General features: G+C 38.6%; 1 protein-coding gene across 1 annotated transcript in view; it reads right to left on the bottom strand.

Moving 5' to 3' along the window:
- LOC131041914 (uncharacterized) overlaps positions 1-19262 on the bottom strand; it is a 58572-nt gene extending 39310 nt beyond the window's left edge. The window contains exons 1-2 of the mRNA XM_059209470.1: positions 19100-19262; positions 18734-18976 (exon numbers count right to left, since the gene is read on the bottom strand). Coding sequence (XP_059065453.1) covers positions 18734-18961 — 228 coding nt within the window. The 5' untranslated portion in view covers positions 18962-18976; positions 19100-19262. The remainder of the gene's footprint in view (positions 1-18733; positions 18977-19099) is intronic.
- Between the last annotated feature and the right edge of the window lie 1189 nt (positions 19263-20451).

Below are 20451 nucleotides of genomic sequence, written 5' to 3' on the forward strand. Positions count from 1 at the left end.
GTTTTACCTTATGAGGAAATCGCTCTGGTCCCTTGGAGAGGGACAGGAGCGCCTAGGCAAATACGGGCTTACTTGGCGTCTTGCAATCTTCAAAATTATCTTCAATAGATTCGTTATGCTTTCCTTTGCTTGCCTCAAACTTAAAACTTTCTTCACCTTCGCCACAAACTTGTCCTGAGGGAAAATCGCTCTGGTCCTTGAGAGAGGGACGGGAGCTACCATTAAAATTCGCCCTGGTCCCTGGCTGAGGGACAGGAGCGATTTTGCTTCTAGGGCCAATTTTCTTCTTCGAGGTACAATCAAATTATATTCAACGAGTAAAATGTACCTCCCTTGTTCTTCTCAAATCACGAAATCATTCAAATCTTTCAAGGACAAGGCAATTTTGGATTTCAAGCTCCGGTCCTTCAGTGAGGGACAGGAGCAATTTTTGCTCTCAGGGCCAAATCTTTTTACTTTTCACTTCAAATTTCCTTCGCTGAGGAAAATATCATCTCTTTACACGCCATGAATAAAAGTTCGAGTCCAAACAAGGTCTAAAAATGTGTATATGAATAAAATCGCTCTGGTCCCTTGGTGAGGGACAGGAGCGAATTTACCTTTCTAGACAAATACTTCATCATTTCATCGTACTTAATCAAGTCTGGATGCTCTATCACGTTCATTTTGTCCTCCATCATGCCTTTGATGTCTCAATTTGTCCAAACGAGGTCAGGAATGACTCCACTAAGATTTTTCGCTCTGGACCCTTGGTGAGGGACATGAGCGAAATTTGACTTTTCGAACTCTCTATCAGGACAATTTTAATGGAATATAACATTTAAGTATATCACTTATACTTTAAGTTATATTCCATATATACTTTCAGGATGTTTGAGAGTGGTTTCAAACCTCCAGGAGTTATATTGCAAAATCTAGTTTTTTTGAGGTTTTTCAGTTTCCAGACTCGGTCAAATTTCAGGATCAGGACATTCCAGACTTAGCCAAATTTCAGGATAGTCAAATTTCAAGATCAGGACATTCCAGACTTAGCCAAATTTCAGGATCAGGACCTGCTATCCTATTGATCCCTCAGCGGCACTCAAAATGCAAAGGCTTAACTAACAAAACCCTAAAAGACCTAAAAAAAACAAACCCTAAAAGCAAAAAAGCAAGGGTCCCCATTTGCAATGGGGCGATGTGTGAAAACGTCACAACAGATACCTAGGAAGCCTATAAGGTTCGGATTGAAATCCATGAATCCTCAGGTATGTAAAAGTGGGAAACTATATGTACCATGATCCATATTTCTCTATTGGACAACCTCTTGTGGATTTCGCCTTGCAACATTCCCGTTATGTACATAGTGAATGCATCATTCACTCTCTTATAATCTTCAATTTGATACATGTTCAACTATGGATAGGATAACCTCCTTGCACAGTAATAACCGGTTTCTTAGGAGTGTAAAAAGAATCATTAGCATAACCACCTTGAACCACTAAGATAGGCTTATGTTGAGAACTTTGAGAAGGACAAGCACCTTGAACCGTGAAGAGAGGTTTATTATCTTTTTAAGTTTTTGAAGCTCTTACTCATTGAATCAAGAATCTATTGTAATTTATTATTACCAACTACTACGTCATTAGTAGTCCATGTGAATAATATGTGGACACATCCATATTATAAGGTTTTATAATAGGATTATGTGCATAGAAGTTCGAATTTTGGATAGCAAGTGGAGAAAGTTTTTAAGAGGTTTTAAGCAGGTGAAGGACATTTTGAGAGAATTTTTAAGAGTTTTGCAGGTTGAAAGAAGATTTCAAGAGAATTTCAAGTATAAGTCTGAATTTTCAACCATTTTCCACGAGTTTGCACACAGATTTTGGAAGAACCTTGATTGAGATCATACTGACTTGTTCACAAGGCAGAAAATTAGAAAGAAAAGAAGGAAAATCTGTTGAATTCATTCTTTCTCCTTGAAAACTTTGAAGAAAAACCAGGTTGAGAACCCAATACTCTGCCCATAGAATCCATTTTCACCTTTAGAAGAATGAGGAAGAAGGGAAAAGAAGCTGCCAGGGAGGTAAAATCAGAAGTTCTATTCCGGTATTTGGTTTATGTATTCACATTCTATATATATGAGGATACACTGCATATCAAGGAGGTAAAATACTGTCCTTGTCCATTCCCGACTTCACCTCTGCATATCAATCCTTTGTAGGTAACAAATTGTGCAAGTAGATACACCAAATAGGAAGTCATGACGAATGACTTGGATCTCTCCACATTCCTCAGCTGAAAATCCAAACTGTCACTTACAATTTTTGACCAATTAATCAGTGTTCCTTTTAGACAATCCTGGATGAAATAGAACATCCATCCATCATATATTGCACCCTGTGGCATCCCCAACACTCGGTTAAGCAGGAATACTAAATCACTATATTCATCTTTGAAATTTGTGCACATGAGTGTCTTGGGAGCATTGGAATGATGAGACCTAGGTTCGATCATCCATTCCTTGTTTACTATGGTCTTGCACGCATCCATCTTCTTCTTATATTTTTCTTCATATTCATCCTTGGTTCTATATTTCATGTCTATTCCACGTGGATTCCAAACACCTTAGCAACTGCGTCCTCGGCAAGGTAGGCAATGATGGCACCCTTAGGAGTCTTGATCATTCGGGAGCGAGGATCATAACATCGTGCACACTCCAGGATTAGCTCGCTGCACTGTATGGATTGCAGAAATCCAGCGGCCTGATAAAAACCACTCTTCATAATGTTTGCATAAGCTGGAGAAGGAATCTAGCTTCCAATTCCGAACATCCACTGCCACATTTGGCCCATGTTCAAGAAATGCATGTTCGTGTGTGTAATCTCCTTCCATCTGGACGACATCTTGGATTCTGGATAGAATCCCATTTCAACTATCCTTGGTTGTTCCCTCCCAATGCTAATTCCGGACTTCGACATTGCACGTGTATGAAGTTGGAAGTTAGACACTTCGGAAAATTTATCCTGATAACTATTTTCAGAATTAAATAAGTTCTGATTTCTTAATGATTTAGACAAATTTATGGATGAAAATCAGGAATTTTATCCACATTTTAAACAAATTCTGAAAATAGAACGAAAATATGACAAGATTAGGGTGTGAAACCCTCATGAAATTCACTAAAATCATCAATTTTCAGACTTTACCTCCTTATACTTCGAAATTTTATCCAAATTAGTGTGCAAAGGAGTATACCGGATCGGGAAATGAACTAGGAAAGGTGTGAAAAGTGGTGTTTTCACACAAAAGTTGTCTAAGGACACCTTCCCAAGTCAACAATGGCTGTCAGCAAGTCTAAAGACAACTTGCAACTCTATAAACCATTCATTAAAATCATGTTGCAATCGCGCGTTATGCAAAATTTATAATGAAAATAAATTTCTCAAGGCAAAAATGAATAAATCTAAGCACGTATGTAGGGCTGGAAGTGAATTTTCAGTCTAAAGACAAATCTGAAAATGACTTACCAGCACCTCTAGGAATGATAGTAAACTCAGAAAATTGCCAAGAAATGGTGCAAAAATGCACTCCAAGTGAAATCGCCTAAATAGGTCGGTGGCTGGAAATGAATGTTTTCTGAAGACAGCCCCTTGACAATGGAGTTTCAGACCTGCAACAACATTAAGAAGCTCTGAAAATGCTCTAAAACATCTCAGAAAACACCTCCAAACAAAATCGCCTAGGTTGGAACAAGCTGGTTGGTGAAGAATTTTTCTGAAAATTAATTAACAGCCAACAATGGAGGAAAATGTGCAGGTCTAAAGTCAACACTGGTAAGTTCCAGCAATGGCGCCACCCAACATGGAGGATAATCACCAAAAAATGGAGGAATAACCTCCCCAAACAAAATCGCCCTCTCCTCAACGATGGCGCCACCCAAGGTAAATCGCCAAAATCTGAAAATTCGCCCTCAAACACTCTCCAATGGCTGCCAAACAAAATCGCCCAAGGCTGGAAATGGAGAAAAATAAACAATGGAAACAACTTTCAGCCTCCGAAGTGTCAAGTTGACAATTCACCAAATTCACTAGCTAGAGGAAAATCGCCCAAATCAGCAAAACACTTGGCAATAATAATAATATCATAATGCTGGCCTCCCTCTTTAAACTTGCTTTTGCCTTGAGTTTTCACCACACAAGCAATGTGGGATAAAACCTTAATACTTATACTTGCCTAGGGAAAATCGATTTGCTTCTAGAAGGTAAAATTATTTAATGTTTATTGCAAATCATTTATTAATTGTTTTTTATTCTTTAAATAATCGTAGATGTATTTAAAAACAATTAAATTGGGTCACTTTATTTAAAAGATTTTAAAAATTGATCCAAAATTGACCCATGGGGAAAATCGATCCCAATTTGGATAAAAAAATCCAAATAAAAATAATTAAAATATTCAAAAATGCACATCTGAGGGTAAATCGACCCATACTGGGATAAAAATCACAACAAAGTTTCATCATGTTTGCACAAAATTGTCTCCAGGGGAAAATCAATCTATGTCTGGAGTGAAAATTCCAATTCAAACTTGCCACTTAGCACAAAAAATCACCTTGGGGGAAAATCAACCCCTGTCTGGACAATTATTCGGACTCAAAATCATTAAAATCATCACTTGTGGAAATTCGCCTAAGGTCTGGAATCATTATCCACATAAAAATCCTCAAAATCTCGTGATAAAAGTCCTGGTGGAAAATCAATAAGCATCAGGAATCATCATTTTAGTCCTCATCCAAGTCATCTGCAGTCCTGGTGGAAAATCGTGGGTTGTCAGGAAGAATTCCCACACTTAGTCAAATTTTTACCATCCTGGTGGAAAATCGCCCCTTGTCTGGATAATGAGTGGGGGGGAAATTAGGTCTATCAGGATTCCAGTAGAAATTCACCACCAGTCAGGATTTTGAGTGGGGGAAAATCATGGGTCATCGGAAATGTTGGGGGAAAAGCACCTCCCATCAGGAATTTTAACATTTTGACCCTTAGGAACATGGATTTTCATTCGGAATTTAACAATTTAACCACTAAAAATCATCGGGATTTAGGCAAATTTACCAAAATTTGAGCGAAACAAAAGGAAACCTATCGGGATAAAGTGCAAAATCAACTTGAATAACTTCCTAGAAGCGAGAAAAAAAACTCCTAAAGGTCCTGAAACACCTTAGCACTTCACCGACAAGGGGACGTTCAAAACACGTTAACACTCAAAAGGTCTACACTTAGACAAAACTAAGATCATTAAAATCTCAACTTTTACACACTTGATCCTGTAACTTCAAAAACCCTAAACGACAATTAGGCATGATCAAAATCCGAGGCTCGAGCATGAGAATTCAAAATTGCCCATTATGCTACCAAAACCCTAAACTAACCAACGCAGAAAGCAGAAAAGAAGGGGGTCCCCATTTGCAATGGGACGATGTGTGAAAAGGTCACAACAGGATCCAAGGCAAAACTTGTGAAATGAACTATTCTTTTGTATTGCTCCTGTTGGCATTGAATGATGTCAACATGTGTGTGTGCAGGGCTGATTTGATGAAGTTGCAGAAGAGACCACTGTATGGACATTGATATCAACAAGGTCATGTTGGAGGTTGCAGATGAGATGAGGGTTAGTGAATTGCAAAGCAAGTGCAGCCTGACAAAGATTGTGCAGAGAGACATACAGGACACCCACTAGATGGAGATGCAGTGAGATGCAAAGGCATGCACAGATGATTGATGTCGACAGTTGCAGTACTGGATAGAGTGTTGGTGCAAGATGATATAACACACCGTGTTAGTCCCACATGGAGATATAGAAGGCACGCATGGGATGTGCTATTGGGACAAGTTATTGGACGAAGAAGACAAAGGCCAGTGAAGTGGTAAAGGCATTGAGCAAACTAGTTTGAATCAGAAAAAATAAAGCTGCAATTGTGTATAACACGCCATGTTAGTCACATGCAATTACAGGGAATGTCAACTGCAATTGTGTATAACATGTCATGTTAGTTACAAAAATGTTACAAGTGGTGTGAATAACACGCAGGTTATCTCAATCTACAAAACTGCAGAAGGTAATTGTAGATGTCAATAACACGATGGTTATGTGACTACAGATGTCAATAACACGATGGTTATGTGACTACAGATGTCAATAACACAACGGGCTAGTCATGTCTGTTATGCGACAGAGGATGTCAATAACGCGACAGGTTTGTCGCCCTGCTATCCCGCGGCAAGGGAGAATGGATAAGGAAGACTCTACAGGGTAACCTCAGAGCAATGCAAATGGCAACCCCCCCATCCCGCAACAAGTCAGATGAGAGCAAGAAGTTCTTGCAGGGTAACATAACAATCAAGCTATTTGGTTCCCCCACTATCCCGTGTTGGGGAAACTTAAGGAAGATGACCGTGCGGGTTAGAATGAACAAGAGGAGGTTAAGGCTCCCCACCATCCCGCATCATGTAAAATGGGTGAATGATGATCTTGTGGGATAACACAAGGTGACGGGAGAGATGGAGCCCGCGATGTTGAAGACCGAAGGCTAGAAGCATTGCGGGACAAGATAAAACGAAGAAGAACAAGGCTCCCGCTATCCCGCGCCAAAGTAAACATAAGGAAGATGACACTATGGGACAATAAGGAGTAGAGAGAAGTGTGGCTTCTCGCCATCCCACAGATGCATTTATGCAGAGAAAATGGTTGTCAATGGTTGATCGGCCCACATGGCAGATTGACCATAGGTCAGCTTTGACTAGATGAAGGGATTTTGATGCCACATATGCAGCCCGATAGATGAACTGTCCATGCGTCCATGCAGATGGTTGACTGTGGTTGACCTAAAGACATGTATGAAGTTTTTGACGCCATGTTTGCGTGCCGATAGACACATAGGTTCATGTGGTCGTTTGACCAAGTTTGACCAGATGATTTGGACGTCAAATAAGAAGAATTTAATAACACCAGTAGATACAAAGATTTTTCACGATAGCACATAACGTGTGTGTTAGTCAACTATGAATAACGACAGCTCAATCAAATGCCACGCTAGCATCTTTGATCAAATCTTGTTGGTCATCAACGGTCTATGTTTAAAACCTTTGGAGAATACAGGTTGGTGTGATTTTGTGCGTCTGGGAACTTGATTTGCCAACTGGAAAAAATATAAACCGTCTAAATGGACGAATCTAGTGTTGAATAGGAAATTGAACAGATCACGTTGCATGACAACGATGCAAACCGGTTGTGGTGATCTATGATCGGCCGGCCTTATGGAGGTGAATGCAAATTATATAAAGATATGGTATGTCGACCGACCTAGTCGATGAACATGATGAGATTACTGTTGTTTTGTTTGACCAAGGCAGAGAGAGAGAGTTGCAGAGCTGAGGTGGACTAAGGAGAAGAAAGAGTTGCAAAGGTGAACCAAAATGAAGAAGCAGAGCAAAAGCCAGAGAAAAAGTTGCAGAGGACAGAAGGCAAAGAACAGGGCAGAAAATTGAGAGTTGTTTGCAGAGAGCAGAGATCAGAGTGCAGAGGATCAAACTTGTGAGAAGAAGATAATCAGTAAGGTGTTACAAAACCTCATTTGTAACACGGTGCATAGATTGTATTTGTTTACATATTTATTGTAAATCTCTGAGTGGGTGCTCAAAACTAGGGGTTGGTGCTCTTGTGGGTTGGTGCCCATAAACTATAGGGGTTGGTGCTCTTTGGGTTGGTGCCCTAAACGTTGTAATCAGTTTTATTTGTGAGGCTAGATTGGAGCAGTAGACTCCAGCAACACTTCTTACCGAGGTTTTTCCCCACCGTGGGTTTTCCTCGTACATCTGGTGTTATGTGTTTGCATTCGGTGTGTGTATGCAAATGTGTTTCATATCTCTGCTCATAGTTTAATGATTTCTTTTATTAAAGCTTAGATCTCTTAGAAAGTTAAAGTTTTAGATTACCACTGATCCACCCCCCCGCCCCCGCTCTCAATGGTCCATTGTGTTCCTTCAGCTCCCTCTTCGCTAAATTGCCGATTCTAGTTCAAATTCTGGTTTCAGTTTGCAGATTTGGCAAAAAAAAATTGGGCTTGGGTTTGTTTCAGGGTTCGTGTTGTGACCATTTCACACATTGCCCCATCAAAATGGGGAGCCCCCTTTTTTTAGGTCCTAGCCTCTTAGTCTAGTCTCTCTCTCCTATTGCAAGATGGGATGAGTGAGTTTATAGGGTTTGCATGTCATATCAATCAATCAAGAGTCTAGCTAAAGAGCTTAGTGAAATTGCTAGTAGCGACAATCCAAGAGTCCAAGGTTGTAGGTAAGCTCAAATTGTTTTAAATTTCCCCTTAAATCTCTTGTTTGAGAATTAATGTAAGTATGAAGTTCGAGCATTTGAATAAGTTGTTCTAAGGATTGAACTCTCATGCAATAAAATGATCAATAAGCTCATTTATAATCCGTCTCATCTCTAAATCTCCTCTAGGTTTTAACTTCATGACTTCATAACTTGAAGTGAACTTCATGTTTGAAGGATATGAAGCGAACTTCATGAATGAGGAGATTGGAGCGAATTTCACTTTCAAGCATTCATAAACGAGGTTGGTAATAAAAGAATGAAGTGAAGGATTTGAGAACTCAAACTTCATGAGTTGCACTTTTGGAGCAAATTTCCAACTTCATGAGTTGCACTTTTGGAGCGAACTTCATGCTTGAGAGAGTTGGAGCAAACTTCTTCATGTTGAAAATGGAAGAATGAGGGAAATTTAAAAAGCGTCTACTTCATGATCAAACACTCAGGCGCGAACTTCATGACTTTACACCTTGGAGCGAAATTTATACTTCATGAGTTGAGCAATTGGAGCGAAATTCCTACTTCATGAGTTGAGCTTTTGGAGCAAAATTTATACTTCATGAGTTGACATCTTGGAGCGAAATTTCTTACTTCATGAGTTGACATCTTGGAGCGAAACTTATACTTCATGAGTTCACACCTTGGAGCGAAATTTTCTACTTCATGAGTTGAGCAATTGGAGCGAAGTTCCAACTTCATGAGTTAGACTTTTGGAGCAAACTTCATGACTTCACCCCTTGGAGCGAACTTGAACTTCATGAGTTGGACTTTTGGAGCGAAATTCATGATTTGGGGTATTGGAGCGAATTTCTACAAAGGCTAACTTCATGCCTTTAAGGTTGGGAGCGAACATCATGAATCAAGAAAGTGGAGCGAATTTCATGCAAAGAACAAACTTCATGAGTTGGTGATTGGGAGTGAATTCCACATAAAATGCACTTCATGAGTTGACAAAATGGAGCGAAGTTCATGTGATGTATTGAAATTAACTAATGCATGACTTAAGCACCTAAAACAAATTTGAAATGTAGGTCGGCCAAAGGTAATTTGTTATTTTGTTTTGATTTAGCAAAGTTGGCCTCCATAGGAAAAGACAAAACTTCTCACTTTGATCGCCTATAAGAGAAGGTTTAAAATATTCATTTCAACCAATGATGAAAAACTCTACGAGTATATGGAAAACCCGCGAGTACTCGCGAGCCCTAGTTGGCTGCAAGTCACTCGCAGATATACTCGCAGACGGGTTTTATTAGAGATCGCGGCGAGTTTATCCTGCAAAAATCGCTGATAATCACCAAAACGCGGGCAAAAAAATGATGTGAAAATTAATACGAAAGTGTTAAAGTCGAAAAAAACCTAAAAGGGGTCAATTTTATTTCATTTCAAGCCGCGACGAGAGGAAAAAAACACGACGCGATTGCAGGCACGACGCATGAAAAAAAGGCGCGACTAGGGCAAGATTGCAAACGAAAATCCAAGGGACGAGGGCTATATTGCAGGCATGATTGCAGGTTATATATCAATTTCATATACGTATTAATATACTGGCCCACTGGGTAATACGTTTCGGTTTGAAGGATTATATATGACATTTTTTTTGTAATACGTTTTAAGGATTATATATGACATTGTTTTTGTCATATATAATACGTATATAATACCCACAGTAACATACGCATATAATACCCTATTAATAAATGTCCTATATATGTTACTGTGGGTATTATAATACGTATACAAATAAAATATATAAAATGTCCTATATTAGAACGTATTAATAAATGTCGTACTCCTAATAAATGTCCTATATATGTTACTGTGGGTATTATATACATATTAAAAGTTAAAACGTATTAATAAATATCCTAATACATGTGAATTAGAGTATATAAATAAAATATATAAATGTCCTATTAATAAAATATATAAATGTCCTATATATGTTTTAATATGTATATTGTCATATACAATACTCTAATTCACATGTTGCACTTGTTTTTTGGTTTATGCTATGTATTTAACTCAAACTTTGATTTATATATCATGGAATTCAATATATGTTATACAAATTTGGTGTAAATGTGTGTTTTTGAATAATATTTTAAAAAAATTGTATTTTCAAAATGTTCGATAAAGTTGCCGAGTATTGCCGAGTTTTTCCCCGAGTTTTGGCGAGTCCCGAGTTTTTTAAAAAATTTGGGCTTGCCGAGTCATTGCCGAGTCCGAGTTTTTCAACCTTGATTTCAACATCAAATCAAACAATTATTCCTTCTCTCCTGAGCAGCAGTCAGCGAATTTCAAAGTGCAGATTGGCGAATTTATCAGCAAGAAGGCGAATTTACTCCAAAAGGGATCAACAGCAACATCTTCATAAAGGTGAATTCACACAAAAGATCAGCAACAGCATCTTTCAAGGGCAAATTTAGGCAGGTTGGAGGGCGAATTTTATCCTTCAGCAGCAGAAGATTAAAGAGACAGCGAACCCTTGAGCATTAGCAGTCGCTTCATTAATTAGATTTTGAAGTTAAAGTTTAAAAATCAGAAGTAAGTGCATTATCTAGACTGATGCAAAGTCAGGAGCAGGTCTGATTTGGGATTGAAAGTCGTTTTCTTGAAATAGATTAGACTTTTCCTAATACATATAATGGACAAATCAGTCTTATTTAGTAATCAATTTTGCATTTAAGATGTAAAACTCATTTCATAGTTAAGAAAATAAGCTTCATTGCATCACCATTATTCTAACTTGCACATCTCTCATAGGTGAAAGATGGTGGCTCCTAAATCAAACAAGACTCTCTCCCGCCAAGTGCTCATCAAGGAAGATATGAAAGGGAGTGCATTCGAAAGCAGAATCATGTCGAATTGGAGCAAAGTAGGAGACACTAATCTCGGGAAGTTCGACACCAAGAAGTTCCGCCACCCATCATACATCAATGAACCCACAGCTATAGCCAAGAAGATGATCGAAAGTGGAATCATAAATGCAGCCGGCTTTCCTCCCACGGTGCAATGCTACGAGCTCATTGTAGAGTGTGCTCAACACTATGACTCTGACTCGAGGAGAATTGTGGCGAAGGATGGTACAGTGCTCGCATATCTCTCGGACACAGCAATCAGCAAGACATTCCATCTACCCGAGCCCAAAGATATGATCTACATAAGCTTGGAAGGAGCTAAATCAGCTTATGACGATGATCCAAATGCTTGTGCGAAGATCATTGACAAATTTTGGTTGAAGAAGAGTAGAGGAGGAAGAAGCAGGTGGCCCAATAGACTGCACAGAATAGACTTCAATGATGAATACAGAGACTTCATCACCTTACTCCATCGATTGGTTGGTGCACCTGAGGCTTCATACTTTGAGGAGTGGATGTTCTACTTCATTGAGACTGCTACACGTGACAAGAAGGCAATCAATTGGGCAAGACTCATTAGCAACAACATTGATAAACAGTTAAGGAGACTAATGCGCACCAGAACGTTCTATATGAGCTCCTACATCATATACTCTATCGCGAGAAATTTTGAGTATCCAGGACTCATATACACGAGCGTAGTTGGAAGGAGACCTGAAGAGATCAAGGTGTATGATTGTTATCCACATCTTAAACTGTTGGCATTATGTGAACCGGTATGAGAACCGGTATGTGGACAAAATGACATTGTATGTTGTCATTGATGTCAATATGTTGAAGAGGTGAGAATCGGCATATGTGAGAACCGATATAACACTGTGAACCGGTATTTGTGTCAAAGGGAAGCGGTGTGTTTGTTTAAGATGAACCGGCATATGGTTATGGGAACCGTCACATGGAAGTGGTGTATGACTACCGGTTGGTGGTCTCCACTTCAGGATTTCCAGTTGGAGTGCTCCAAGCCTGTGTGGCTCAATCGGTGACTTTGTGTGATGAGTTAGCATGGTCACGTTGAACAGATCGTGTTGCCACGTAAGTCTTGTGCGCGTGAAGGATCTTGCATGAAGGAGATTGTTCCTATCTACCTCGGGAATGTGCGAAGTCTGTAAACGGTGATAACGTGTGATGGGTTATCAGCCGCCATGCAATCGGTGAAAAATGAACGATGGAGAATGTCTTGAGATTGGATTAAGACTGTTGCATTTAATGTAGTGTGATCAACGGTCAGGATGGAACCGTTTGAATTTTATAACCTAACAGGTTTAGGGTTTAGGGTTTATGCTACCGACCTATCTGTTTTCCTATAAGGTCGATATTGTGATTCTTTCAGAGGTTGTTGGCAAAAGTTGTGTGTGTGTATCTAAGAGAAGAGATACGTGATTCTTGCTAGACCAGAGGAAAGAAGTGATATCTGCAGAGTGTAAGTGCAGAAGGTGAAGAGGAGCTTAAGCGGATCTGCATTGGCATTGAGTGCTATCATCAGGTCATTGATATACCTGTTGATCTTTAACCACTTCAACAGTTGTGAAATCCCTTAACAGGGTAGCCATAACCGGCTTGCTGTAAATCCTTTAACAGGGTAACTCAAAGCTACTGAGTCATTGATATCCTTTAGCTATTGAGTTCTTAAAATCCTCTAACAAGGTTTAACCCTTAACCGGGTATTGTAGCCATCCCTTAACCGGGTGATCCCTAACAGGATCGGTTCCTAACAGAACCTATTGTATCTGTCTTTAACCGGACAAGGCTCCTAACAGAGCGGACTTCTAAAGAGTTCAAAAACAAGCTTGTGGGTATTCATCCCCACCGTGGTTTTTCCCAGTTGGCTTTCCACGTGAAAAATATGTGTGTCAAGTGTGATGTCTTCTTCATGTGATGCTATGATTGTTTTCTGTTAAGCAGTGATGCATGTTGATCTAGCAATAATATGTACATCTTTGATGGTAGATTACCTGTTCATGCATTAGGGTGAAATGGAAATGAAGTGTTAGATTATATGAGAAGATAAGTGTCAACCGGTCTTTGCTTGTCTTAGCTATTTTGGGTTTTGCCGGTTGAACTCTGTTGAAGGACCGGTGTTACTGTTTGTCTGTCAGTACACAGTGTGTGCTGACAAACCGGTTTAAGGTTGTATTTTTGTCTGTACTGATTCACCCCCCCTCTCTCAGTACCGGTTTGGTACTATACGTTCATCATTGAGTTATCATAAACATCCACCAAAACAAACTACAAGAGGGCGAATGATGCATTCACTATGCATATCATGAGGCAACTTCGAGGTGGATCACAACAAAGACTCTCTCCAGAAGCACAGGCATTGGTGGAACAACATGGTGTGTGGTTCATCCAGTTCCCAAGATTCACCTACATCAGAGTTCAAGGATCCTCTATTCCTCCCTATATGTTGTCGCGCTACCCAACGAATAGAGTGGTGCTACTCGAGGTAGTGAGACAGTTATTGGCATATATCAAGGCATATAGACATAAACATGGAGCCGGTGTTTCTTTTCCCATCACACTTGGAGATTCCATTGAATCATGCCCATCCATTCATGCAGCAGAAGATGTCGAGCAAGAGTTAGCACTACATTCACTCAAGCTATTCACAACTAGAGATTGCTTTGATCCATATGGCAATGTGAAGAAAGTTTTGGGAAGAAAGAATAGACATCGGTGGCATCTTGAAGACTATTGGAAGAACGTTCAAAATGATATGGAGGTGAAAAAGATGTATTTCAGACTACCTCTCAATTCCATCAGGGAAGGCAAGTTGTTTCATGTAGCTGATCAAGTTCAAGACAGTGGTAGATATCTCCAAGGAGCCGACGCCAAAGAAGATAAAGAGATCAAATTCAAATGGGCAGATATAGAAATTGATGACTTGAAAGAATTAATGAAGTCAGTCTTGGAGTACACTCGCATATGGATAGATGTACAACACCAAAAAGTTGAAAGAACAAAATATAACAACAACATTCCACTTAGAAGAAAGAGCAAATGATGAAGATGAAGCTAGTGCAAGTGGGAGTGCACATCAATCATCTCAATCAAGAGGATCAAAGAGAAAAAAAGATCGTGGTGAAAAGGAATCCTCAAGGAAGAAACATAAATCAAGTGCGAGTCATCCTTCTTCCAGACAAGAAGAACAAAGGATGGAAAAGGAGTTGATCAAGGAGCCAATCAATCAGCAAAGTCTACAGTCCACAATGATAAAGGCAAAGAAAAGGCATCTCAAGAACAAGAAGATCTCACTCATCTCATTCAAGAGATCAAAGAAGGCGGAGAAGATAACGATGAAACTACTTCACCACCTAGAGATGAACAAATGTACTAAGGAGCACAAATTCAAGAAGGAAGATCTTCTATTCCGGAGTGGTTAAAAGAAAGACTAGCTCAAGAAGTGATAATGGTTGAAGAAGAACAAACATATGATATAGCAAACCTTCTAAGCCAAACTAGAGAAGTCACTGAAAAGAGGAAAGCTACGAAGATGTTGAAGGTGATTAGAGATGAATCGGGATCAAGACAGCTGCAAATAGCCACTCCAAGAGTTGAGGAATACGAAGGAGAGATCACAGCTGATGAGTATGATATGGAGACTATTGATTTAGGTCCACTCACCTCCGCGCAAGCTATTGGTGATGCAACCGATTCACTGAAAGAAGTCAATGACATGTTGAGAGCTGAAATAGAAAAGAATAGAAGATTGGAAAAGGAAATAAATGCGTTGAAGGATTATGTTCAGCAATTCCAACAACCATTGAGGCATCAGAGTCCACCAGCCACACCACCTCCCCTGCTTCCCACAGAGTAAGTTGATCATATGGAGAAAATGAGGAATTCAGCACAGTTGATGGATACGTGGATAGAGGATTCATATACTAGAGTAAGCAAGTTCATGAAGGGCATCATGCAAACACTCGATACAGTCATAAGGGTCCTTGGGAGAACTCATGTTCTCATAGAAGCCTCCGAAGCATTTGCTCATGCTAGAGATGTCATCATTCCGGTATTTCAAGTAATCACGAAAACACCGAGGGAAATCTTATCAAGAGAAAAGGTAAGGAGAGAAAGAACAACACCTAGCCTTCTACAATGGAGTAGCTTACTTTGCATGAAGAAGATCATCTTTGAGGAGATTGGAAATGGGTGTAGTCAAGTTCAAGATGATATGCACCGAATCCATGATAAGATAGTAGAAGTAGCACAGATTGTTTTGGAAAGAAAGATTGATCCCAGAACAATTATAGAATCTAAGGAGTTGGAGGAAAGAATAAGAGCTATCTTCCATGGGACTGATGGAATGATTACCAAGGAACAATTGAATAATATGCTTGAGTTCGTAGTCTTAGCAAGCAAAACTCAAGAACTCGAACCTGAATGGGAGGATGCCATCGTCAAAGCTTTCGATGAGGTCATGCACATGGAGGAGCAGTTGAAGTCTCTACCTGAGATCCCGATGACGGAGATAGAAGACATGGTGACTAGATTCATCGAATATGCTAGAAAGGACGTGAGAAAGGGAACCAGATTCTAGAAGATAGTTTGTTATGATCCCACTTGGCGTTCCATTTTCCTATTGGAGGATGCTTCCTCAATTTCCATGCTAACACATGCCATTTTTGCATTGGTTGTTTCATGATGATGATTATCTAGATAGGGTTTTCATTTGTATCAAACCCTAATTAGGGTTTAGGTGGCAAGATCTTGGCCCATGATCTTTATTCGATCTCGGCCCTTCATTGCATTTGGGAGTCTTATATAAACTCCACTCATTTCATTTGTAATTTTTAATAATAAGAAGAAGGAGAATAGAATAAGATTCGGAGCAATAGGAGAGAAATAGGCTAAGGTGATAGAATAGTGACAAGCGAAAGACTTGAAGAATTGTTGTTGTTTGGCTATTGGATCAATAAAACATTGAAGTTATGGTGTTTTTACTCAATCCTTGAAGTCTATTGCATGGTTCTTTATCTTCTCAAGTCAATCTTTGATGTTAGTTTAAGAATTAGATTAAATGATGGAATGTTGCATTTGATATATTGTGAAGCTCGTTATCCATACCACTAGCTCCTTGCTGATTGTAAGTTAGACTTGTGTGGTCAACTGGAACCTTTAAAGTTGTCTAAGCACGATTATTGCTCAATCATTGATATGCATTCAACTAATGGTGTCTATGATTAGTAGTGATTTGAAAATCTCCAAACATCCTTAGAAGATTGCGCTAGTTCTAGTGGAGTTGTTCATGTATGGCGATGCTATGACTAGTTGAGTTTCACTTGTGTCATTCTTCATCCATTCATTTTTAGGATAGCTTAGAACCACTCTAAACCCCTATCTTTTGCCATATTTTTGGATAGTCATTCAATAGTATTAGGAAGAAATTTCATTGCATATCATTCGCAAAGTCCTCCATGAAATCTTTCGAACCATAAATACCCCCTTGATGAAACAGCAATTACAACGACCAAATAAACTTATCCACACGTAGTGACCCCACATTCATAAACCTTGGAGTCTTCTCAAGTGGTCCTTAAGCTAATCTTCAGCATTTGAGAGATTTTGTTCAAGAGAGGATAAGATACTCTTGGGTATTTTATTTTGTGTTCGTATATGCGTAAAAAACACATCAACGGTTCGTCCATACAAAAAAAATTCCCTTTTCTCATTATATTCTTGCAGCATCTATATTTAAATAGTAAATAAAACACTTTTTCTTAATAAATGAATAAATCCTTATCATCAATTTAATTATAGTCATAGAAAATAAAGTAATAAACCCTTCACAAATTTGTTAATATAGTCCTTTATCTTTATAAAGATAACAATATTGCCCCTATGATAAGTTAAGATTTATTTTAATTTTTTAAATAAAAAATGTCTCCTGAAAATTACAGCCTCTCCTGCTTCATGCCATCTGCCTTCCTCAACACCTTTTGTGGCTAGGGCTCTGCCTCCATCCTTTTCTCCCATAGATTTTTCATAGGGAGCTTTTGAGTTTCTACAAAACGACATTTCTCCTGGTTTATTTGGGGCGAACATTCAGAATGTTTTTCACATTGGCAATAGCATTCCTGATGTTAGTTTCCCTACCAGAGTGAGGGTTTCATCACTGAGCAAACAAGGGTTTCCTACATGTGACAACTTGAATAGAACGTCTTTAGCAAAGATCATAGATGATGCTTCAATGATTCTTTCTCCCCATGAGTCTACTGAGCTATGTCATACTGACTCCAGGGTTTTTAATTTTTAAATGAAGATCAACCTGATCTCCACGTTTCTTGGGTGTATTTAGACCAGTTTCTTGCAGATGTGAAGAGGAAAAAGACCAGATTCGCCCCAAACGAATACAAAAATATGTAATTTATTTTAAAAATGTAATCAGTGGATTCATTTTGGATTCTGCGAAACTTGTGAAATTCAGTTTGAGCTTCACCCGGATTTGTCCAAGACAAACCCACGGTGGTTCTCCCATCTCTGGGCAATTCCACAGCCAAATCAACCCTGACCCACCTACATATCTTACAGATCTGGCAACATAGGTTCTTTCATTTAAAGGGAGTTGATCCCAATAAGATCATTTATCTGTTAAAATAAAAACATACAGGAAGTGACACGAAGAATGATATTCCTACTCAAGGGAATGCACATCTTTAAAACTACTGAAATAAATAGCCAACCATACATATGAGAAAAATTGTGCCAGTTATTTTTTTGCAGGAGGTCATCTGAGTGAGGAAATAATTGAAGATAAAAATAGTCAGAATCAAAATGAGAGATAGATGATGCTAAGAAAATAAAACAATTATTTTGAAGTTTGACGATTAAAAAATTTGAAGTTTAATATTTCTAAAAGCTGCAAGGTCAGTCATAAAAAGGGCATTTCTGTCTGCGAGGCTGTGATCTAGTGGTAGGATGGGGTATTTATCACAATGATGAACCAAGTTTAAATCTTGTCTAAGACAGTATGAGAAGGTGTCTGCCTTCCCCGCTATAGTGGAATACAATACTACTAATGACTCTAAAGTGTGGAAGGCTACCTCCTGCCAAAAAATTAATGTATATTCTCAATTTAACCAGAATAAACGAATTATTCAGCTAAAGTGGAATGGTTGTAAAATGGAAAGCCCTCTTTGCTCATAAATTACCCAACCGACCAATTCATCAAGAAAAATTTGAAAAACAAAAGGGTATCTCGTATGTAGCATAGCCAACAAATCCACATTGTTGGTCGTTTTCATTAATCCTTCTCCAATTATGGCCCTATCCCTCATTAACTTGTCTTTTGCTGTGCAGGATTTGGTGTGCAATTTTTTTTTCTCCCAAAAAACAATTAAAATTTTGATTAGAAAGATCCATCTATTGCGTCTTCGCGTACTCGAGAAGAAGCAGAGGATTATTGAAAATTTATAGATGATAACACAGGAAGAAGATGAAGGAGCCTGGAAGAGTACCTTCAGAATATGGCGTCTTTGTGTGTCATCCATGAGGGCAAGCTTCCTAGCGAAGGAAAGAAGCGTATTTGTAAGTGACTGGGCATTGGGTACCCCTGTGATAGCCAATAGCCCCGGGCCTTCTGGACCTAATGCCTTCATTACATCCCCAGTGCACTCGTTGCTTTCAGATATCAAGCGACAGTAATCTATCTCCAACAGCTCTAATATATCTGCCTTTTCCTCCATATGTTCTCTTCTTAACTGCAAATGAGTAAATGGAGGAATATAGCAATTTAAAACTCGGTAAGCCAAGATATCTTCAGAGAATAGGTAGTAACTTGTATGCTACATGTGTGTTTCTTAAGCGGAAGGAAGAGTTCGTACTTTTCTTTCCCTTCTTCTTCCTCTCTTCTTCTCTGCAATGAGGATTTTTTTCAAATTTGTGACCTCTTTCACAGACGTAATGATCACAGGATTAGCCAATTCACAATAGGTTTGTAGTCTTTTGAAGTACCTTCGATTAAAGGTATTGTCAAATACCTAGGTAGTTTTGAGAGGTCAAATACCGAGCTAGTTTGATTAAATGATCTTGGGTTCCACTATTAATCAAAGGCTGATTAAATTAATTGTTAAAGGAAAAAATGATAACAATGTTTCACGATGAGATCAATTATTCTTTTCAATACCTCCTACAAGATTATAGTTAAAGTGATTGCTAAAAGAATCAAATATACGGTGCAAGAAATTGTAAGGGCAAATTAGATTTATTGGAGGAAGATTCATACTTGACAACTTGGTGTTAAGCTTGGAAAATTGTGGAATGGGCTCAACAAACTAGGTAAAATTGTCTCCTCATCAAATTGGATCATCAAATTGGATTTTAATGATTTATTGGAGAAAGATTCATACTTGACAATTTGGTGTTAAGCTTGGAAAATTGTGGAATGGGCTCAACAAACTAGGTAAAATTGTCTCCTCATCAAATTGGATTTTAATGAAGCTTATGACAAGATCAAATGGTAGTTCATACTAAAAATGATTGAATGGTTAGGCTTTGGTCCTAAGCTCATTTCAGACATAAAACTTATATTTTCTAATGTCAATGCTTGCTTAGCAATCAATGGTTCAGTCGCTCAGAATTTCCCTCTTCAAATATCAATAAGACAATAGCTCCCTTCCTTTATGTGCTCATTGTTGATGCCCTTGGATACCATCTAAATCATGCTAAACAGCAAAAACTCGTCCATGGCATTTCTCTCCCAAATGATGAAATGGCTTTAAATTCTCATTTTGTTGATGATAGCTTATTATTCATTCAAAATTCTCAAGAGGAGCTCAATTACGCTCTTGAAATCTTAAACTTATATTGTGTTGCTTTTGGCACTCTAATTTCTCCTAACAAAACTGAAATTTGGATGACTTTAGCTAATCAACCACCCTCTTGAATACCCTCCCAATAAAAATTCAACAATCATGGTGTGATCTCAAGATGCATTAGCATCCCATTTGGGAAAGGAGTCTCTTTATTTAAAATGTGGAAATGGTTTGTGCACAAATTAAAAAGAAAGCTTGAACTTTGGTCAAACAAATTTCTCTCAATGGCTAGTTGTATTCAAATTGCCAATAAAATCTACATAGCCAACCATTCTACATTCCATCATGTTGGATCCCTTCAAAAAGTAGCTATAATTAACTAGCACAAATAATTAGAAGGTTATTGTGGGAAAGATGGAATA

Source organism: Cryptomeria japonica, chromosome 1 (genome assembly GCF_030272615.1).
Source record: "Cryptomeria japonica chromosome 1, Sugi_1.0, whole genome shotgun sequence".
NCBI lineage: Eukaryota > Viridiplantae > Streptophyta > Pinopsida > Cupressales > Cupressaceae > Cryptomeria > Cryptomeria japonica.